Source organism: Oenanthe melanoleuca, chromosome 4A (genome assembly GCF_029582105.1).
Source record: "Oenanthe melanoleuca isolate GR-GAL-2019-014 chromosome 4A, OMel1.0, whole genome shotgun sequence".
Taxonomy (NCBI): Eukaryota; Metazoa; Chordata; class Aves; order Passeriformes; family Muscicapidae; genus Oenanthe; species Oenanthe melanoleuca.
The window spans coordinates 2,653,432-2,676,728 of NC_079338.1; the positions used below are offsets into that span (position 1 = coordinate 2,653,432).

A 23,297-nucleotide genomic window follows, 5' to 3' on the forward strand; every position below is an offset into this window, starting at 1 on the left:
TGCTGCTTTCTCACAGAAGGCTGGAACAGCCTCGTCCCACAGAAGTGCATTTCTTCAGTCCAGGCTGTGGGATAGCTAATTGTCAGGAACATTACCTGCCAGTGATAAATGACCACTCATTTTCACTTGTTTAATGCTTTTATTTTGTGCTGTCAGTGCAAATGAACCACCACGGCCACCACCGTATGTGCAACAACTTTCACAAAACAAATCTTACAAATATACAACAATATACAACAGTTACACTTTTCACAGCCATGAAACCTATGCACTATGAAGTCAGAAGAAGTACAGCTATGACAAATATGTAACCACTAGAAGCAAAGCAGCTTTATTTTGCAAAATGAGAAAGCCAACTTACTTTAAACATTATTATTCCCTTGAAAGACCCAGTGCCCAGTGTTTACCTGAGTTGTGATGGCAGCCTGATACAGAGCCCCAGCAAGAACCAGGTGTTTAAGTGTTCAGTGCAAGCCCTCAGACACACAACAATGCCCTTACTCACAGCATGTTTGCTCACATATCTCCTCTACTCACATCCAAGCTGTTCCCTGCACTACATTTGTCCTGTGCTGTCCTACCAACTAAAGCAACACCTTGTTATTTATCAGTAGCACAAACCTAAAGAGAAACATGACATTTGAACACAGTTTGACCAACTGACTTAACTAAGAGGGTGACATTTACAAAACAATATTAACAAGAGTTGGCAAACAAGAAACAAGAAGCCAAGCAGGAGCCTCCAGCTCCCAGATTTACATTCCCTGAGGTGCATCAGGAGGTGCAGGGTTGGGGGAGGCCATGTAGCCAACCTGGGGTGGTGCTCCTGAGCTGCCAGCCTTGGCCACTGGTGGGGAATTTCCATGGGGAGGATTTACTGGATGCCAGGTCCCAATGTAGTGGTAGGCAGGAACCACAGAGTCAAAGCCAGGCAGAGGCTGCTGGCTGAAGGGGTCTGACACCACTGGGTAATACACTGGCCCATAGGACAGGGGTGGAGGCTCTGTGCTTTGGAAGTTACCTTAAAAAAAACAGAACAAGAAGCACATTCACACACTTCAGCCCCACTGATGGCCTTTCTGTGCAGGCTTTTATGAGCATGAACAGAGCATTACTCAAATACAAACCATTTGATGCCTCCAAGGGAACCTGGTGGACTTCAGCTTGCCCAGCATCAGGGAAGAGCTGAGGCACTGACTGATCCAGGACAGGAGCTGGCTCAGCATAGGCTGGGTAAACTTCCACTGGAGATGGAGGCAGCACTGGCTGCATGTACATCATGGAAGGCCAACAGCTCTGATGGCAGTACTTGCAGGAAAAGGGAGAACATGGTCATGCATAGAGGCACACACTCTCCAGCCCTCCTCCAAATAACAGCTACTTTCAGATCTAAAGTTAGGAAAAGTGAATTTTTTTTTCCTCCCCAGCCCTTTAAGGCATATAAACAAACAAAAAGAATCCCATCAAACCAATAGAGTCTACCAGGAAAGGTACTGCAGTACCTGCAGCAGGAGCCACACTGCTGCTGTGTCAAAAGCCTTCACAGAGGAAGAGGATTCCCACTTACTAACTTTCTCATATTCAGAGATTTTTCCCATTTCTTCAGCTGAAGGAGCTCATGTTGCTCTTTTTACTTCCCTGACCAGCAGCACTGACACTGCATATAACTACTGCTACAGAGAATGCTTCAGCAGAGCACATTTCCAGAACACAGAAATGGTGCTAACAGTCTGAGCTGAGCTGCACAAGTCCTAGGAGACTCCATCCGCACATCTCTAAGTGGTCTTTGATGTTTTATCTAAGTACACAAACTCTTAAGAATGGTTCTTACCTTTTCTTCATAGAAAGAATATCTATCCACCATCAAAATCCCCTCCAAAAATTTAGCAAAAAAACCAAAAGTAAAACTAGAACACCACCACTACAACCCACAGTAAAACAATTAATATGGTGTACTTCACATTTTGAGGGAAAACTTCACTTTCTGAGCCAGGCTTTAATCTCCACCAAGGAAGTCCATCCATATTAATAGCCCAGTGCACAGAATGCACATTTAGGACACTTGAAAGCTTTGAATACATCAGTGTATCTGTCAGGAAACCCAGCAGCTTTTCACAGGCAATTTGCTACACTCACTTTAAAAGCACTTACTTGCAATCCCATATTAAAATAATACCGCAAGACCTTTGTATCTGAAATTAAAGGACAGGACATTAAGGAGCTGAGAATATAAACCAAGAAGCAAAAGCAACTTACATTAAGGACATTTTAGTTGAAGTTATTCTTACTTAATGAATAGCAGTATTTCAGCACTACCTTTTCTTTAAAATTTCAAGGGTAAAGAATGTATCTTTAATATAAATAGCTGTTAAACTAGTTTTATCTTTTTAACTAAATCCAGTTAGATGTTTGTGCAATAGAGCATTTTCTGACCAATTAATTATTTAATTCAATGACTACATTAGCCTTAATTTTAGTTTATTCATCTTGACTACTCAAGTGATCACTCAGGTTTTTTTACAAGTCTCTACTGTCTAAGCAAATAGGACTTAACACAGAGCAATCCTAACACCTTCTCACCAAATTTTGGGGCCCCCAGCTGTTACATTAAGCTCAATGGAAGCAGGAATAAAGAATATATTCCTTCCTCACAAGGGTATACAGTTCCCAGCTTTCTTGCAGAGTCTTTTTCTTCTGACTTCCCTCTACTGAATCATTTGTCCCCAGCCAAGTAAATGATATTCTGAGAAACAGTCCCAAGCGTGTGAAGGAACTTTAAAACCTCTCTCCAAAAGCAACAGGGTTTTGAACTTGGAAACACATTTCCAACTGTCCAAAAAAATGTGAAGCAGCTTTAAACCTTTAAAGTTGACCCACTAAAAGGGCAAAAAGAAAAAAAAAAAAAAAGGCATGTGTTTAATCCCATGATGCAGTTCTGGAACTGTGCATGAGAAAAGTTGGTTTCTTAGATTTCAATACAGATTTGCTTTGAAGGCTCAGGAAGAGCAAATTACCTATTCCACAGCACAGACTTGGAGCTCCCAGCTGTACTAAAGCCAAGGGAAAGCAGGGAGACAGCTCAAAAGGAGCCACTAAGGGATTCAACTCAGCAACACCTCCAGAGTTACCATATTCCATCTTCAAACACCCACCCTGCCCCAGACCAGGCTCCACAGCACTTCCCTGTCCACCCATCTCCCACACTCCTCCAGCCCTGCTCTCTGTGGCACTTTGTGCTGTGTTTTGCTGCAGGAAGGCAAAAGCATCAGCAAAGCCACAGTTTTAAAATGCACAAGGATTTGTCCCTCTGTCTCAATTCTTCTACTGTTCAGCCAATCTATCAGGGCAACAATCCATGCAGCTGTTTTAGGAAATGCACACAGATCCTTAGCTCTGGAATTGTTGGTGGTCTGGCTGTAACACTGACCACAGTAAAATAGTAAAAATACTCCAAAGGCTTACACAAACACAAACTTTTCAGTATATAATTGCTATTTCATCTACATCTGGAAGAAGTTGGTGTTTTTTTTAAAAACCCAATTTTTTCTCTTCAATTGTTTATGCAAATCTATGCAAAGCAAGCATAAGAGCTGAATGAAACAGCTGCTTCCATAGCAGCAATAAGAGTACAAAGGAACTGCTGGGAGACTGAAGTGACAAACTGACACTGGAAATACTGACATCTGAAATTCTGAAATGATGGAACAGAAGCCAGTACAGTAGAAGATCAGTTTTTGTTTATATTCCTCTTTTCGATGTCTGGAAATCAAGTCCATCTTCAGTAAAACGTGACAACCTTATGAAGCAACAGCTAAGCCATAAAAATTTACCCATCCTGACATGAAAATATAAAGACCATGTTGACATGGTCTTTATGACAAAAATCATAAAGATTTTTATGATAAAAATCTCATCTCCTGATAGAACTTTTACTGTGCTGTTGGGAAGCTCTGGCCAGTACTGAACAGTGTTTCTGGAACACAGTAATTTCAAGCAGGTTTTTATCAACAGTCCTTCAAATACAAGGCACCAGGCAAGGGCAGGACACCTGGGGTCACTAATAAACACTTGTTAAGTCCTAAATGCCACTAAAACAAGATACAAGATGCTATGGAAACTGGAATAAATGCAGGTACAAGTAATACTAGAGCCCACAGCAGGCTTTCTTCCCAGGTTTGGAACTTCAATCTGTTGACAAGTACTGCTCCCCATCTATACCAGGCCTAGTGTCTCTAGCAAAGCACACAGAACTCCAGATCAAGCACACCCATGTACTTCACCCTGCCCCAAACCTGCTGGCTTCTTAACTTAAAATGCCACACAGATTACACTCTAGTGTAACATAAATGCTACATGCAATATTATTAACTAGCAATCTTTACAATTCCTACAGTCTGTGCCAAGGAGGACAGGGCCAATATGATGTGGACTGGCTCAGCTGAAGAGCTCCAGGCAGGGTCTGGAGAGGTTATTAATCCACATCCACTCCAGATTCTTGTCAGCACACTTAACAGCCCATTCTACCAAGTGGGGAAAGCCTCAGTTAAGGGCATTCAAGCTGGAAAACAGGAACTCTGATGTGTGCATGGGATCAGAGGGATGGGGTCACAGCAGGGAAGGGGAACCAGAACAGCCAAGATGAACAAATCCTGGATTTGAGGGCACAGGTGAGCCAGCAGAGTAACTGCAGGGCACAGCAGCAGCACTGTGAAAGCTGCAGGTTTGGTCTCTGCACCCTCACTGCTGAACAGCTGATGTGGACCTTGGACACTGTCCCAGCTGATGGCAGTGTGTGTGACAAAGCTACACACCCAAGGAACAAGCTGACTCCACACTTCAGCTCTGGTTTGTAATACCATGGAATTACAGCTTGGAGCCAATAAAGGAAAAAACCCAAATAAACCCCTGAACTGTGAAACAGCACAACTTACAAATACACAATTCTTATTTTAATCAGTTATCAGAAAAGTGATTACTCTGCCACAAACAACTATGATATAGGCCAAGTACCCTTTCCCTGGGCTTTCATTTATTTAAGGTGCTGTCTAGAGCTGCAATAATCACATATTTAAATCAGATAAACTTTCTGTTCAAAACTGGGAATGAAAGTGTTTTAGCATAACTATCTATAATATTATTTCTCACTCCCTGCAAGTTGCAGAGAGCCATTTCTTCTCACTATATATTCTCACTTGGTGTTCTTTAAGCTTCCAAGGAGAACACAAGTCAGAAGTGTGCTGGAGAGCAGCAGGAGTAAAAACACAAAACATCATTACCTCGAGGCAAATCACTGCCACTGGGATCACAAGAGTAAGCTGGAAGAACAGCACTGGCTTCTCCCACCTCACTCACTGGGGGAAGAGGAGCTGAATAAATCGGGAATGGCACTGAAGAAACTGCTATGATTGGAAGGAAACAAATGTCACCCAAAAAGTCAACTTTGCCATGGTATGTAAAGCAAGTAAGGTGTTAAGTTACACAATTCACTATGTACTTTGACATCTCAGTGCCCCTAAATACAGACTCTAACAAAATTCTGTTTAGCGATCACTTTGAAAGGTGTCCAGAAGTTTTAGAACCAGATGGGAAGGTTTCAATCTCTCAAACTTTAATTGCATTTCTATCTGCAAGCTGTATATTCCCAGTTCAAGGAAAAAAACAGGTCTTATTCAATCATTTTCTCATAGTAGAAGACAGGCCAGACTTCTAGGACAGATAGTTATGTAAGAGAACAACAGACTAATCACTTCCAGTCCTCAAGAGTGTCACAGTATGGCCACAAAGCCTAGGGAAGGTTTGAGACATTAGGACAAATTTTCTGGACAGACAACTAAATATTCATTTAGGTGGCCCACACCTCTAACACAGCAGCAGGTTGGCACCAGTGAGCAGACAGCTTGAGAACCCTGCTGACTAAATGCTTACACAGAGTAGAAAAAAAAAAAAAAAAGAGAAGTGAGACAGAACTGAGCAGAATGGAAAGCAGAAATGTTTTAGATGCTAAATGAAAAGTTACAGAAGACAGGAGATATGCTCTTTGTAAGAAGGAAAACAGAATTTTTTCATAACTGTCATTTTCCAAGAGCAAAGCAGGTACAGCATCTAAGGTGGAGACTGTAACTCCCACTAATCTCATCTCCTTGCACAGGAGAAACTAAGTCACAAAAATGAACTGAACCCTGAAACACCCCAGCCAGTGACTCTCCTGGAAGTGATTGTTTTCTAGAGCCTTGCTGCCTCAGCTGAAGAGGAAAATTAACTGTAGTAAAGAGGAGGTGAAGGGAGCTACACTGTACTTCCCCCTTCTGAAAGGAATTTTCTAGCAAACAATTGGCACTAATGGTTAAAGGTGTCAAGGGGAGGAACCCCAAACAGATTTCCAATTCCCATAAATTTCAGGTGCAACAGCCCCTTCAAAACAAGAAGTCAGCAGCCAAGTTACCACTACATAACCCTAAACCAAAGCAAGTGACTTATTTTTCTTTTTAAGCCTTTTAACACTTGCTTCAGATGGGGGGAGGAAGGGAGGGGAAAATGGAACTGAAAACTTGGAAATCCAAGTCCACAGCTGCAGTCTGTACACTCTACCTGGCCTCCCCACAGAAAAGGGAGATACTATGACAGGCTGAACTGCTGTTTGTGGGGGAGCTGCTGTTATGACACTGGCTGGAGTGGAGGCAGCAGAATTTGAAGAGAGACCTGTAGCTGGAGCAGTATAAACATCTGTGGAGGTGGAAACTGCTGCAGAGTTCACCAACACCTGGAAAAGAGTCAAGAGCACTCAACAGTCTGCCTCTGCAACTGGCTTTGACAAAGACTATGAAAATACCACACGCTTCAAAACTCTCACTTCACACAAATGCATCTTGTAAATCCTTGCTGTAAAGGCACTAGCTATCCAAAGTCTGTAAAAATTGGCTTGAAAATAACAGTTTAGAGCTGCAGACACCTGCAAGGCATCTTCTGTTTTGCTTGTATTTGCAGGGAATTGCACTCTCTGCTGCCAGAGGCTGTGAGGGGTCCCCACACACTGTCACAGTCCAAGCAGAGTGGTTACCTCCCTGCAGGGCCACCACACTCAAGTGTGAGATACAGCTCAGAGTACCAGACACTACCTTCTGGGGATAGCTGTAGGAAGCCACTTCATCTTGAGGTGACATCGAGACTGGCCCTTCTTCCTGAAGGGATTCCAAAGCAAAGCATGGTCCATTTCAGTGGCAAAAAAAAAAAAAAAAGCCACAAGGCACACACACCACACCCCTATGTTTTATTTTTAAATTTATGGACTGTACACCCAGAGTGTGTCTTTTGTAGCTCAGTTAAACAGAGTTTTATTCTGGCATGCTCAGGACTGCTTTCACACCCACTGTGGAGCAGCAGGCTACTAAAGATTTAGTTTCAAATAAAAAAAAAAAAAATTGAAAAATTCCAAGACAAGTTCTGTCACAGATGAGATCTCTCCAGTTCCACAGAGGAGGATTAAAATTAACTGGAATATAACCTGAAGGGTGGCCTGATAAAAGCAAGTGCTGTCTGGAGCAGAGAAAAAAAAGTAAACAGCACTCAAATACACATTCTCTCTTTGCAGAGGGAAAGATGGAAAATCAATGTATCCAGTGCAACTCAGACTAAGATAAAAACCTCACCATTCAGGGAGGAAAAGAATGGTGAATACATTAAATAATGCTGATTTCACTTCTTTTATTATGTCTCTGGCCTATTATGCTTCCAAGGACAGTTTCCACAAATTCCACATACCTCAAAGATCTCAAATCTGAACAGTCTGTGAGTAAAACTTACCAAGTTTGCTGCAGGTTCTGCTGAACTAAGCACTGCTGCAGTTTCACAGTTGGGATCTGGAGGACACAGGCAAAATTAACTGAAAAGAGCTGCATTAAAGCTAATCCTTCAGGAACTTATAAAAAGCTCATAATTGAGTGTCTTACATTCACCAAATGTTCTATCAGTAAAGACTAAACTTTTACTTACCTGGAGATGCATAGATATATTCCTCATGAAATTTCCCTACAAGGGAGAAAAAAATAGGAAATTTTGATTCACAGGAAAAAAAAAAGAGGGGGAGCAAAAAAGCTTAAAGCTGGAGTTACTGCAACTACATTTCAGTGCATCCATTAGTAAACTGCCTTCAGTATCATCTCACTTTGTCTCCTGTAGGAGATGTAAGGAACCTACTTTTGACAATGAAAAGCACATTGACAAGCTTTTATTTTTTTTTCCTATCAATACTTGAACTCACCATTTTCACTTGCATCTTCTTCCTCCTCTAAGGCACTCAGGGTCTGCTTGTTAGATGGAACAGAGTTTGGACTTCTCCTTGCTACCCAAAATGCCCCTGGACCATGGACAATGGGAGCAGGGCTACTGTGGGTCTGAAAAACAAAGTTAGAAATAATTTAGAACCTTTCCATGTTCTACAGACAGACACACAGAAATGGGATAGCACACCCAGCTTGCTGCAACCAAAGCTTACTAGAAGCATCATCTGTGTGTCCATTCCAATGCAACAAACATTTCCTCCCTTTTCCTTCTGTTCTGCCTTGCACTCTTAAGACAATTTAGCTTTACCATTGTCCTGTGGCATGCAGAGAAGCTGCTCCCTCCCAGAACACAGCCAGCTTTATCCCAAGCTCTAACAAAGCTGCAAAGGAAGGAGCAGATCCCAGACAAGGCTGCTACCCCCAGCACGTATTAGTGCATTCCTCATTCTAGAGCATTCCCCCCACACCAGCAGCACATCACTTCACCCAAACACTGATCACCATGGAGAAAAATCATTCTTAGTCACAACTAGTGGAACCAAAAGGTGGCTGCTGGCACAGACAGCACTGTCTGCACCAGGCTGACCCACACATGCAACCATGACTATTTCAGAGAGCAGCACACCCCAAGCAATCCTTCAATGCTTTACATGCCCTTTGTTGCTGCACTGAAACCAGTGCAGTGAAATCTTTAGCTGCACCCAATTTACAGGACCAGTTCTCTGAAGGAGGAATAAGGATTGAGATGCTCCAGTAATAAGTTGATTCACTCTTTTGTGATGGCTAAGGTGACACTCAAAACTCTCCTCAGAAGACTCTGGTGACTATGAGATTGATAAAGTGCTCAGAGGCTTGAAAGATTTCCAAGGTTGAAGCAGAGGTGACAAGTCAGAAGATTCTCCCACCAGGCCTCTAGCAGCATGGCAGAGTCCTCTGTGAGATGCATCTTTCCCCAGGAAATGTCACATTCCTTTACTAAACAAGACAAGGAAGAGACAGAGAAAAAGCTTTGGCATAAACAATAAAGTCACTGAATGAACATGAAAACCTATTCATTAGGAGCTGCAGGCAAGTCTAGCAAAGGGGGAGAAAAAGCCACTGAGCTGTATTGATTTCATGCTGGAAAAAAGAAACTGCAGGATAATGTGTCCTTATTCCTTGGCACTCTTGGAGGAAAAAATCAGAGCAAAGATTACAGATCTAGTACATCAGAGCAAAGAAAAAATGACTGGTGCTGAAACAGCCCTAAGCACATTCTCTCTCCCTCATTTAAACACAAATCTACCATTAGTTAAGTTCACTGCTTCAACACAGAAAAAAAATTTCAAACATACCAGGTTGTTTTTTTTTTAATCTATTTGACTATTCAGATACCTAGATATAAAACTGATTTTTTTTTTAGCATACCCAGCTTTGGACTAGGTTTAGACTACAAATAAAGAGAAAAAGAGCATTTTAAACTTTACAAATACACTTTGCCACTTTATCTACAACTCAAAAAAAAAACTGCTTTAAGAAAAGTCTAGATTTGTATTTTTTCCTGTTTCTGTAGAAGAAGAAATTGTGTCAGGACCAACATGTTAATCCAAAACATCGCAACTACAAATTCAAAAGAAAAAAAACCCAGGCTATCACTATCCAGTTTCTGAATCTTGCTACCCAAATGATAAATTATAGTGTGGTAAACAAGTGAAAAGCTTTCTCCCACAATATTTAGAGCTAGACAGACATGCACAGGAGGAAAGGATTTTGTTTTCAAACCGCAGAAGAAAGAAGAAACATGATTATGTTTATGAAAATATGCTTAAAAGAAAGCAAGCGTTGCTACTGAGGATACAAAAAAAGGGAGTATCTAGAAAAAGTGATGTTTTTAGCTAGGAACTAGAATTTCAGTCTTCCATTGTCAAAAATGCAGTCACTGCTAAACCTCACTCCAAGAAAACCAAAAAAAGCTGCTGTATATTTAGGTAAAGAATCACTGTGCATTTATTTCCCCCTCCTCCTCTCTCTTACCCTTTGTTCATAACTCACAGGCAGAGCAGGGAAGGCAGTGTCATCATCTCCTTCAATCTCACAGAAGGCCACAGCTCCTTCTGGCCCCTGGGGCTCCTCTGCAGCCCCTGGCACGAAGCCGTAGTGGCACTCCTTGCTCCCGCAGGGCAGCGGGCGGCGGCTGCGGCTGTACGAGCTCGGGTCAAGAGAGGGGACAGTCACCACCATGCACCTCACCTGCTGCATTTTGTCAGGAAAATTAACCCACAAACACCACAGGTTTATGTCCAAAAAGGAGACAGGGAAGCCCTTTTATTTGAATAAAAGGAGAGGCCATGGGGCATTCCTCTGGGATCTCTCACATTTTTGGAGGATGCAGCCTCCTTTTATCCCAATTTGCCACCCACATTTCCCTCTCTCTTTCCCCATGGGCTGAGGTACTTGAGAGGTACAGACTGCCCAGAACACCTGATACCCGAGATTCCCCTCTAATGTATAACCCTCCCTTTTAATTTTTAATTCTTATAGAATTCATGGTTTTTCCCCATTGTTTCTTTCAGCTTTCAATATCCAGTTTCATTTATCAGCAAACCTACAGTTTGTAAAGGCAAATATCTTTTTCCATTGATCAGTCAGTGGAATCCATCCCATTGTTTCTTTTATCTTTCAGTGCTGGTTTTATCTACCAGCAGATCCACTGATCGTTTTAAAAGACAAATCTGACATTCCTCTCAATTTTAACTCAGTACTTTCTGTACAGCCACAAGAAACCTGCTCTTCCACACTGCTGCAAACAGGCAATTCATGCACCCCCATCCTCCCCAATGGCTGGTAGAGCATGTTTTGGTGGAAGAGGCTTGTTGTTATTCACCAGGACAAACAGGAGAAGTTGTCATAGCTCTGACAACCTCTCTCCCCTGGGCTGGGATAGAATGCAATTTGAGGACCAAGCATGTTGTGCCTGTCTATAAATCAGGCAGATCCCCTGAGTCTGAGCTGCAAATACCAGGAAATGCCCCTCAGCTGTAGCTTTACCTGAACAGCACAAACTCTCTCCTGACCCGTCTGCATCAAGAGTGAACAGAACACAAGTGGCCAAGCGGTGCTTTCCAAGCTCCTACCTGGGCACGGCGGAGTCGCGGTGGTGCCGGGGAGGGTTCTGCTGGTGGTAGGGCTTGTAGGGCGCCACGGCCGCCGCGCCCTGCGAGTAGTGCAGGGGCGGGAAGCGCCCGGCGGGAGCGGCGTGCTGCAGCCGGGGGGGCAGCAAGGGCTGGCCCCTGCTGTAAGCCACAGCCATGAACACCTCCTTCCCACGGACCTTCTTCAGCATCCTCTTCCGCGTCTTCATGTCCATTTCTGCTGTTTGCATTGAGGGCAGAAAAGAGATTTGCACCTTAAACTTGAGCCAGGGTCTCCAGTGATTAAAAAAAAATTAATATCTGAAGCCACAGAAAAGAAAGCCAGTGGCCTAGTCCAGAAAAAGTGCACTGTGAATATGGAAACTACAGATCTTTCTTTAAAAGGATCAAGCAGGAATTCTACATCATGAGGACACAAGTATCTGACATGGGAATACCTTCCCAGCTTCAGCTGATCCAACCAGTACTCAGTGTTAAAATCTCTCTATGTAGGCTACATTTATTTATTAAAATAAAAAAACCTCACAACTCCTCCTGCAAATGAAACTGAACCCATATTTAAGTGGCTAGGGAAGGCCTGGTCCATCCATGCATCTCTGCTAATGCCACATCAGACAGGCTGTTTCACTGACAAGTCTTTTAGATGGTTCAAGTTGGCAAATTTGTTCTGGGCCTTTTTGAGCAATATCAAATTTGCTCAGTATTTCAATGGATTTGCTCTTCTGCAAATGCAAATTCATCACTGTCTGAAAGATAACTTTCCATCAAACCCCTGCAGTGGCCAAGTTTTCCATCACAGGAGGAATTGTCCCTTCAATATCCAAAGACTGTTACAGTTACAACTGTCATGAGCACCTCCTCTACTTCCCCAGGGAAGGAATGCTTCTGGAAGTCTTGTACAAACCTATTCCTGAGAAGTGTCCACCTGTTACTTTCTGGTAAGTTCCTCCTCTTCTGTTGTGAGACACATTCCAAGCAAGGACAGGAGCCACTTGTGTCACTGGCTTTAAGTTTGCCAAAGGAACTGTGTGCCTGCAGGAAGGACACCCACCTTAGCAGTGCCCCAGGGATACACTCTGAACAACAATATAAACTGAAGCAACATTAAAACAGAGGAAAATAGTTTGTGAAAATAAATAATCTGTTTCTCTGGCATACTACCAGTATGCCATTACTACATTACTGGTAGTTGTTTAATTAGAAAAGGCAAGGCTTTAGTCTAAACACTATTTACTTCCTGGGTCAAGTCTCCCTCCCCTGCCTGCATTTGTGTGGTTCCAGAGGTACACCCAAAAGCATAGGACAACACACAATTTTTGCAGGATGCTATCAATCTCAGCTTTGGAGGAAGGTGAATGATTGAACAGCAAGGGGTAGAAAGTGATTAGATTCACCAGAAGTGCCAATTATTTCGTTGCTTGGGTACAACATAAAAACTCCAGAGAAACCAAGCAGCAGAGGGAAATTTGCTCTCTGTGAATTAAACCCAAACTGCCAAAATCACTTTTACATTCCAGTGAAGGAAAAGCAGCAAGATTTCACAGAAAGCATTACAATAATGATTCTGGTCATTAGAAATCCAAGAGGAAAAACAAACCCCTCAATCAGAAAGAGTTTAAAACTGAAGTCATCCCCAGACTGCTTACTTTTCTGCCAGCTCCTCAACAAACACAGTCAGTGTGTTGCTATCCTGTCCAACTTCCTGGATATGAGCATTGTAGTACTTCTCACCTGGTTCCAGACACACCTGGAGAGAGAACAAGGGAAGCTCCAAAAAAAATCCAAACTGCATCAGAATATTGTCCACAAGCCACCAATAGCAAAGGCTGCTCCTAGCCAGTCCCATGTTACTGAGTTGGCCCAGAAGTCTTAAAATACATCTTCAAAACTGCAACCAAAATAAAGAGCACTGTACTAACTTCAGGGAGGACAAAAAGAAATAAAATCAGTCTTGTGAGCAACTGAGAGGCAAGATACCTGCTCCCTAACTTATTTTTATCCCCTGTGCCCAGCAGGTAAGTACCAAGGAAGATTGCTGCTTAAGAACCTGAGGAGAACAGAAGATAAAGTAGGAAAAGGAAAGCTCTGCTCAGTGAGAAACAAGTCACTGAGTGAACCATTAGCACTACCTTGAAGAGTGATAAAAAATATCTGTCCTCACTATATATGACATCAGAATACAAAGAAAACTGACCTTCCTTTCAGCATCTCCTGTCCAGATCATTCTACGCCTCCCTTTTTAGCTCTTCCCTTTTTATTTTACAAAAATATTTTGCTACTTCACTGTTGAAAAAGATAAGACTATCCAGAATTGTTGCTTAGCCCAAGTGAAAAATCTAAAGACAACTACATCAAAAGCACCCCCTGTGCATTTTGAGCTCTGCCTGGAACTTCCACACTCAGAGAATGAGGATGACTACTTTGAACTGAATCCCTAAACTGCCTTTCTATCATACTATCAAGCTTAAAGATAGATTTTAGAAAGAAATTACATTTAAAAGAACATCTACAGGGAAGAGAATAAGAAAAGGGTCAGAAAATCCTATGAAATCAAATGATTTCATGGTTTATCATAGACTGTTTAAAGTAGTTCTAGCAGTTTATCATAACTGGGTCTCCTTTGAGTACTAACCTGACACTTGTCTCCTAAATAGTACTGTCTCCCAGCAAACACCATGTAGTCAGTTTTTTGAAGCTCTAAAAATAAATGAATAAATAAATATATAAAAGAGGGGAAAAAGCCTGTTCTTTCTTCACATATCCTAGAAGCACTTCATGACAGCACCCAACTACAATTTATGGGCCAATTGAGTTAAATACTTCCTGTGCATACCTGAACATTCCCCATAGTAACAGTGGAGTAACTCTAGATGTTCTTACAATAGACCATAACCAGCTAAGTCACATGAGACAGTAACAGCCAGATAATGCAGCAAGCAGCAGAACTACCACAACACTGCAGCCTCTGTGGTGGCACAGAGCTAATCCTGCCCTTCACACAAATCCTGGAATTAAGAATGTTGGACATCTCTTCTCTTGCCAGAGCCTCAGGGGCACTTGGCAAACAAGAAATGCCATCCAGGAAAAGCTAACATTGCCTAAAGTCTCCTTGCTGTTAGATTTCAGCTTTTTTTACCTCTGTTCCTTGCCTGGCTTCCCTGCACGTCAGTATTCTACACAGATAATTGGTTACCACACTCTGTTCCAAGAATTTTAATGATCCTCATTACTGATTACGCTGTGGTGAAATGCTGGAGTTCTTCAGCATGCAAAGCACTTTGGGTCAGACATCAAGTATCACTTAAAAACTTATCTTTCTTGGTAACTTCTTGCTTTACAGATCAGCCACAGTGAATGCCAAAAAGCAGCTAACCTTTCCCAAGCCACGAGAACCATGAAATCTCTACAGAATGTTCAAGCCCAGGAGGGCTGGGAGGCAGGAGAAAAAACTCATCTGACAGATCTCAATGCTAAATTTGAGATCTTCATTATTATACAATTCTGAGGCCAAAATCGTGCTCTAAAAAGAAGTCTTTGCACACATGCTGTAACAAAAAACTCTCACATTTGAATGCTTTCCAATACAACAGAATGGCAACAGAGTTCTGTGTTCTGCTCTGAATCCTCCTATTTCCTGTATACAGTCAATAAGTAGCAGAGATGGGATTTTTAGCTACCTTGTACCATTATACAGTATCAGAGGCTGGGTATTTTGTACTTTGAATGCCAGACAGGAAACCAAGAACATGTCCTGCCTATCTGCTGGGTTCACTGTGTCCTTCACATCCCACTTGTGAAGAAACAGGTGACAGGACTCAGATTCATAAATTTAATGCTAAGCCTACTACAGGAAGAGTTTTTTGGCTTTCCCTTTCCAAAGATACCTTTTCTGCTGTCCAGCCAAACATCAAACTCCACATTTCGATAGATAGTAGAGTCCAGTGCTTTCAGCACTTTATAAGGAACAGGCATCTTTGGAGGATTTTCTGGAGGCTAAAAGCAGAATTGGAATGGAGCATTAACAAGTGCATGTCATGTGTTCAGCACAGTCTCTATCCTGCCAGCATCTGTGCACCATTTAAAAGGAGTGCAGATACCATTTTCCAGAATTTTCGCTTCCACTGTATTTCCCTAAAAACTAAAACTGAAAGAGTATAAAAACAGATCCAAGCACTCAGGTGCTGAGCAAACTAACTCTGGAAAGCAGAACAGGCTCAAGAGTAACACTTGGCACTCAAAAAGAATCAAAGGAAGCCACAGCTTCAAAAGTTGGTGAGAATTTCAGTGATTGTATCTGAAAATTCTACTTCTGTAGAGTTTCTAGACGTATTCTGAAGCAACTTATACTATGGTCAAGACAAAAGTGAACTAATTTAAACCACATTCTGGGAAAAAACAAACAGAAAATCAGGAAACATCTGCTAAGCTCCATCTTTTGGGGGAAATAAAAATCAGCTAGAGAAGAACTAGAGAATTTCAGAAAGATGAAAAGGAAAAGAGCATTTCCAATTTAAGAGAAACTCCAGGGCAAAACCAAAAGACAGGTAGATGAAAGAAATAAGCCACCCACTTGCCAAAAAATACATTTTTAGAAAGTGGTAAAGAGGATTTAGCCCTAACAAGGATAACATCATACAACAGGAAAAAAAAAACACAACCAAAAAGCAAACCATAAGGATTTTTCCCCAAACTGCAAAACCTTTTGTTCTTCAATGCCTTGCTTGAACTTGGTTTCCTGTGGATTGTCAGGATCGTTGCCTTCCCACTCATCCAGCCTAAAAAATTGAAAATAAGATTACAAAAGCTACAACACAATTTCTAGCCAGGATTATCACCACCAACTGTTCATACAACCTGAAAAAGCACCATGGTGCCACCAAGTGGCACATTTTGCCTTAAACACCAGCAAGGTGCAATGCAGTGCAGGACAAGACTTTTCCAAGCTTTAAGAACTTGACCTTTGCTTGTTCCAAAACCCACCCCTAATGAGGACTGGCATTGAGAAAGGATGCAGGTGATCCCAGTGATTGAATTCTTACACTATCAAGTACAAGACACTCTGTGCCAGGTACCATCAAACCAATGTTGTCTGCAAGCATTCAGAGGCTGCTCCCAAGCCTTTCAGAGCTATGAAGGCTAAGAAAAGTAGTAAGTTTCTCATTAAAAAAATAATAAAAAAGCTCCAATGAATAAGGAGCAATTTTACTTACAAATAAGCTGTCATTTTACAGAGTAATACACAACTATAACACAGCCTGCAGCAGAGGATATTCAATTTTGTGGCACTTCCCAGCTCCAAGAAAAGCACACTGTTCTACAATACACTTGAGCTTTGTGTTTGTGTCATAACACAGGAAAAGAAGAGTTACTATTCCAGAAAAATTCATAGAAACTTGGAAAATTTGTCCTCTGCAAGGTTTTTAAAGTTTTTTTTGCTTCCTTCTTACCAGATCCCCTTCCCAGCATACTACCTCTTTTCTGATGGATTTCTGGGCACTTTTTCATGGAGACAACCAAAGTTTGCATCCTCACTTCCTACAGGAGCACTGTTTCTGTTCTTCTTGGATCCACTTCGAAACACCTCAACTGCAGACCTTAATTCTTCCTCATCCATGCCAAACACATCTTTGTAGAGGATCTCATATAATACAGCTGAACAAACCAACACAAAGCTCGATAATATGAGATCCAGAAGAACTCCTGCAGTTTTCAAGGCAGGCAGATCTTCAGATATTATCTACTGTTATAGGGCAGTAGTGACATCAAATGCAGTTAAGGACAGGATCATAAAGCAACTCAGCTGGGAATAAAGGACCTCTAGATGCTTTTTGGTCCAACACCCACTTAACAGGCAAAAAAAAAAAAAAAAAAATGAATCTATGCATAAAAATGTACCATAAGTGAGCTTCCATCTCTCTTCTCCCCACCCCTGAAAACTGAAAAAAACCCTGCCCCTAAACATATGAAAACACATAATTCTCTTCTGTAGAAAAACAACTTCAAGTTTACCCTGGCAAATGGCAGCATTTTCCTGAAATTGTTTTGTATATACAGAGTCATAATGGCCGTTACCGGAACAACACAGTAAAATCTGGGAAAACAAAATAAAAATAAAAGAAGGTTTAAAGGCTGGAATGATGTATTTGCAAATTCTGATATTCTTTCATTCTACAGTAGACATCAACTCATCAAGAAAACAGTAAATATTCTCAATATAATCACAAAAAATGCTCAAAACTGAAATCTAGGTAAAGCCTCTAAGTAACTTGATATACAAAGAATAAAAAAAACAAACACCTGTGCATCCTGCTGTATTGAACATGAAATAGAAGTTTATTTCCAAGGACACCATTAGCTCATGAGCTAAAATAAATACAACCCATTGAATGCAGCATCCTGAGTCACACTGTCCCAAGTGTCAAAGTCTCATTTCATCCTTCTCTGTCTGAAAGACTAGAAGAGAATTTACTTTTCTAGCCCTTAAAACTTTGCTTTTAAGAAGCAAAAGAGATGCAGAGATGCTTTCAGCAACACATGCATTGACACACCATGTAAACATGTCCCACCAAACTTCTTGGCACAACCACAGCCAACTATAACAGGCAGAAGCCCTGAGGCAGCTGTCAGCACACTGCCAGCAAGGATGCTTCCCAAAAAACCAGCTCCCAGAGGGAGCAGAGTTGCCAGGGCTCTTAATTCTGTGTGCTCTGTGGATTCTGCCAACACAAGCTCTCCTCTTGTGGTGAGGAGGAGCAACACCAGAAGGAGCTGCTGCCTGAACTCAGTGTAATGACAGACAGCTTGCAACACTTAATGAGAGCTCTGGTGGGAAAGCCTTGGAGGGCAAACACACATTTGGACCATGCTGTTTGATTTTTAAACTCAGCTCGTTTTGGAATTAAATTAAGCTACACAGGAAACTGTGCAGATGAAGAAAGAAGCACAAGTAAATGAAGACAGCAGTGCTCATCAACAGATCAGTATCAGCTGCAGCAGCACAGGTTCAGAGCACACTAGCCACTTTGGCAAATCTGGCAGCCCACACTGAAATCCACACTACTGGCATCATGCCTGAAGTAGCCACACAATTGTGCACCCACATCTACACAGCTCCAGAAAGCACCAGAGGGGTCAGATGCAAGGTAATACAGAGTACTTGTCCTTTCTGCTCCTTCCTTTTACCCCCAGCAGTAGTTCTGAGGTAGACAAGCTGTTCCAATAGCTCCCATCCTGAACTGGGATCACTTTGTAGGTCAATAGAAATCAATCAGCTTGTTACAGTCATCCCATCCCAGCAACTTCACCTCTTCAGGGAAAAAAACCCACAACTCATCCAGCCTCAGGAAAAATAAGAAAAAAAAAAGGCAGGGGAACAGAAGGAAACTGACCTTGTCCTCAAAGCCATTGTCTGTAGCACGTGTGGGTGGCTTCCCAGGGTACCGGTACACAATGAAGTCTCGCCTGGGTAAGCAGAGAGAAAACAAAACTTACAAGAGCACACTTTCAGCAGAACCAGGTTATGAAGAAGTTCCCAGGGAGCAGTTTAGAGCTGTTGGTTTACAGAAAAATCAGGCAAAGCACTTTTCATAAAGCAATAGCCAGATGAGCAAATCTATCTTGAGGGGAAAACAAAAGTTATCTGTGAAAGATCATATTTACTCACAGATTAATGTACTTGCTGTTTACAGAAAGGTGCTCAGACACTGAGACAATTCAGTCTAAGTGATTTAGGCATCCTGCAAAAGAACTAGAAGCTCAGTGCAGGGAGCTAGTAATTCTTGCCAAACTTCAGTTGTTCCTTTAGTACTGGTAAAAAATGAGCCTGCAAAAGGAGGCTTCTGTTTTCTACCACTAGAGAGCCAGACTGCTTTTTACAGACAGCAGCACTGCACAGTTCTGTGTCACCTCTGAAATAAATACCAGTGTTTACACACAGGTAGGGCAGATGCTCCTCACTTCTGGAGCTTTCAAGAATACCTACATGAGTTTTAGTCACACTAGTAAGTACCACACAGATCCTTGGTTTTCCCCATTTTCCATGCTTCAGCCACTAGAAGCAAACACTTGGCATTCAAATTTAATATCAGCAAAAAAGATAGCAAAAAAAGCATCTTTGGAAACTGACCCTGCCCTTAATCTCCATTAGAACAGGGACTGTGATGGCACCATTAACATGTCCCTTAAATAAGTTTTTTAGGGAAGCACTTATCATGTTTCAAACACTCACCTCTCAGTGGCAAACACACAAAGTTCTGGGGTCAGAACCTCCACACCAAGTGCAAAACAAAGTAAACCTTAAGAAAGAAGCACTTACTTGTACATCATTGATAAAGCACTTATTTCCAGCTGGCCAGCACTTTCCTATGCAAAATTATGAGATTATGTGAGATAGCAGAGGCATCTAAACATCAATAACTATATTCTACATTTCTGTAGTATTAAAATTCTGTACTATTAAGGTACCTATTCAAACTCATCATTTTGTTAAAGCAATAGCGCACTGAGAGTTGAGATAGAAGGGTTTGAGTAAAAGTCAGGTAAAAGGAGTCTGCTATACAGAGTGGCCACAATTGCCAAAATTAGTAAGACTGAGTTGCTGCCAGAGCTGCTCCAACACATCACTTCAGGTATTTTTTTTTTAAACCCCCATTTGTTTCAGAAACTGCTGCATTCACCAAGGTTACTGGTTAAAGAAATAAAAATTTAAAAATAAAGAAATAAAAGTTTAAACAGTAGAGGAAGAAGCAGAGGATTGTAAAGCCTGACACATGTTTCATTTAAGGTACACTCCACACATTTTGCTTTTTTTGTTCTTAAAGAACTACAGCTCTGAATAAGCTTCTACTGTCCAGCCTGCAGAGACTGCTCCTTTGCACTCATGTAAATTTCTCACTAAAACTGGTATTGTTTATACATACACAATTTTTTCAGTACAAACCCTTAGTATTACTTATGCAATTGACTCCAAGATTTGGGTCTACACAAACTCAACCATATTTTAAAAAACTACCTAAACACCTTCCTGTTCTAGTCTCTTCAAATTTAAATCTCTTAGCAAGTTTAAGACCAGCTTACCTTTGGATCTCCTAGTCGTTCTAGGTATTTCTCAAACGAGCCTTCCACATACTTTTAACAAAACAAAGAAGAAAACAAATATAAAAACTTAAGCAGTTAGAAGGCAAAGTTAAAATCAAACCTAAACACTACTTAGCAGCTACCAGCTATTGATTTGGAGGGGGCAAGGTGTGTAGAACATAGGAATGATTTGGGGTATCAATGTGAGACTACCAAGAGATTCTAAAAAAAAAAATTAAGGACTTGAGTCCAAGTAATATTCCTAGATTAGATGAAGCACTTAAATGCGATTACAGGGAAAACAAGCGAACAAAAACTCCAAAACCACATCAATACCCTACAAACCCACACTGCACCGACAAAACCAACCAAAAACCACACCTCAAAACTCCATGAGCTTATGCAATTATTCCAGAATTTCCCACCATCTTTCAATACTAATTTCCTGCTCCAAAATCCTACACATTGCCCACTTACTAAATTCTGCAATAGTTGCTCCACAGAGAATACACTATACAAATAACTGACCCTACTCAGGTTTTAGCAACTGCTTGTTTTCAGGAACTTCAGAAACGAAGTCAAATAAAACTTGTGCAACTGCAGGTCAACATAAGGAAGCAGGCTCGCTGTCCCTTCTCCTTCCAAGCATGACAAACCATGGTGTTGTCACCATGACCCCTCCCAGAGCATTTCCCAGCTCATACAACACACGGTACTTACGGATTCAAACCTAGGCTGGTGCTGCCTCATAAACAAGACACAAGCTTTTCTAACTTCTGCGTGATGAATCTGAGATGAGAACAGCTGGGGAAATAACAGTTAAGAGATGAGAAAGCGTCAAGAGTTTAAGTTATTAGGCATAAAGTCTCCAGATTAACGCCACCATACCAAGAGGCGGTGCAGAGGCACCTCAGGCTGGGGGAGCCCAAGCGCCTGGAGCCGGTCGCACTCACCCCCAAATACCCCCACACACATCCCCACATATTCCAACACGCATCCCCACATATCCCGCACACATCCCCGCTGCCGGCCCCTCGCTCTGGGTTCTCCAGGAGCGCCCCCGGCCCAGCCCAGCCCGCCCCGGGCCTGAGGCGCCCGGCTGCCCCCAGCCCGGCCGGCTGCGCACCTGCTCCGAGACGGCTCGGAAGAGGCAGGAGGCGTCCTTAGCCGTCATCTTACGGTACAGCCCCAGGCTGCCCAGGTAATCGTCCATGGCCACCTCGCTGAAGGACTTCTGCCCGAAGTACTTCTTGGAGCCTTTGTGCATCTTCCCGGCCGAGGGCAGCTGAGGCGGGCGCGGAGACGCGGGCGAGGCGCGAGGCGCTGCGCGCGCGGCCGCCGCTAATGAGGCACCGCTAATGAGGCACCGCGCCCACCTGCGGGATGGGCTGCGAGGGACCGGACCGGCCCCGACCCCTCGGACCCCGCCCGGGGCGGTTTTAGGGTATTTTGGCCAATTTATAGCGTGCCCGCCTCACGCTGTGGGTGCGCATCCCAAGCTGCGGGAAGCGTCTCCTCCCTCACCTGCCTTGGCCAAGCTCAACTTCATCGCAGAGAACCAGCGGGAACATCGCTCCAGGTTATCCAAAATTCCCTCCGCGCTCCCGGCTGGAGGCGAGTTGCTAGTGTAGAAGTCGTTAAAGGAGTAATCAAGTATTTGGGGCAAATTTAGGGGGATTGGCAAAACTGATCTTGCACAGCTGTGTGGCCTGATTAATTCTACCTTTGTGCTTGATTTGAATGCCTCTACATACATTTAATTTCTTCATAAAAATTGTACTAAGACATCAGATGAGCCAATTCAGGAGTTCCATTTCCTTGTTTTAAACAACAAAAGCAACTCCCTCCCCTCCCCAAACGAATGATGTGCTTGTAGGAAGGGCAATTAGCACCCATTATGCACTTCTGAAGTGCATAAAGTTCTAGAGCATTAGAAGCCTAAGAACACTCATGAACATTTAAAGTTTACGCCCTCTTTAGTTTTCAGTTGTTTTTAGTTTCAACACTGAATGGGAATCTCTGGGCAGTAAAGAATCCCAAAATGGCTTGGGTTTGCAGGCACCCTAAAGTTCATCTGGTTTCAAATCCCCTGCCATGGGCATGGACACCTTCCACTCTCCCAGGGTGTTCCAGCCCTGTCCAGCCTGGCCTTGGACAGTTCCAGGGATCCAGGGGCAGCCACAGCTGCTCTGGGCACCTGTGCCAGGGCCTGCCCACCCTCACAGGGGAGAATTTCTCCCTTAGTATAATCTAAATAGGAAGCATTGGGTGTGCAGAAGTCCAAAGTGATGGGTTATGATGTGCTAACACCATACAAAAGGAGCGATTGTATTGCCAAGCCCATTCCTCTCCTGTTTTACTTTGTGGGTAAATCACCCAAACCCAGGGCAGCAGTTTGGCAGCAGGTTTGCAGCTTGTGACTTTTTTCACCCAGATTCACCACATGCCTTTTTCCCTTTTGAGGCTTAAATCTCACACTTTTAAGCTGTCTTTTCATTGCTTTTGTAAACCATGAAAAAAGAACTAAAGGCATTTGCAGAACATCAACAAAGACTATTTCCACCTGTACTCGGCAAAATGGTCCAGAGACCACTATGCATGTGCCATGCCTGTAAACAAGTAGTTTAGCTTGTCCTCAACACTGGAATTACCATCCCAGTGCAGCTTTTGTGATACAAATATGTCAGTTCACTCAACTAGACAGCTCATACTCCCTCCTTATTGGCATTGTACTTTTTAAAGCATGAAGTTGAATGAGTTTGGCACTAAACTGGAAGCCATTTAATATCAGTTAGTATTAAATGATATTTTC

General features: G+C 42.5%; 1 protein-coding gene across 4 annotated transcripts; it reads right to left on the reverse strand.

Moving 5' to 3' along the window:
* Positions 1-123: 123 nt before the first annotated feature.
* Positions 124-21,812, reverse strand: LOC130253160 (putative bifunctional UDP-N-acetylglucosamine transferase and deubiquitinase ALG13). 4 transcript variants are annotated; one of them, XM_056491484.1, is made up of 22 exons: positions 21,612-21,812; positions 21,206-21,289; positions 20,486-20,536; positions 19,725-19,771; positions 18,799-18,871; positions 17,420-17,501; positions 16,882-17,062; positions 16,110-16,185; positions 15,295-15,403; positions 14,043-14,107; positions 13,057-13,157; positions 12,315-12,442; positions 11,393-11,627; positions 10,293-10,467; positions 8,258-8,390; positions 7,990-8,025; positions 7,801-7,856; positions 6,589-6,760; positions 5,277-5,396; positions 2,152-2,192; positions 1,128-1,308; positions 124-1,021 (listed from the first exon to the last, which is right to left on the reverse strand). In XM_056491484.1, the coding sequence occupies exons 1-22, from the start codon at positions 21,750-21,752 to the stop codon at positions 756-758; spliced, it is 2,553 nt and encodes an 850-aa protein (XP_056347459.1). In that variant the 5' UTR covers positions 21,753-21,812; the 3' UTR covers positions 124-755. The 4 variants fall into 4 exon arrangements, with proteins under 4 accessions (XP_056347459.1, XP_056347458.1, XP_056347460.1 ...); XM_056491483.1 differs by having other exon boundaries at positions 5,277-5,399; XM_056491485.1 differs by having other exon boundaries at positions 5,277-5,399; positions 10,311-10,467; positions 21,612-21,809.
* Between the last annotated feature and the right edge of the window lie 1,485 nt (positions 21,813-23,297).

Excerpts from the sequence above, each read along its gene's own strand:
- LOC130253160 (XM_056491483.1), bottom strand. The coding sequence starts at position 21,752 with ATGCACAAAGGCTCCAAGAAGTACTTCGGGCAGAAGTCCTTCAGCGAG. Across the intron at positions 15,404-16,109 it reads AAGGCATTGAAGAACAAAAG|CCTCCAGAAAATCCTCCAAA; the intron begins GTTTTGCAGTTT and ends TTCTGCTTTTAG. Across the intron at positions 14,108-15,294 it reads TTGGCTGGACAGCAGAAAAG|AGCTTCAAAAAACTGACTAC; the intron begins GTATCTTTGGAA and ends ATTTATTTTTAG.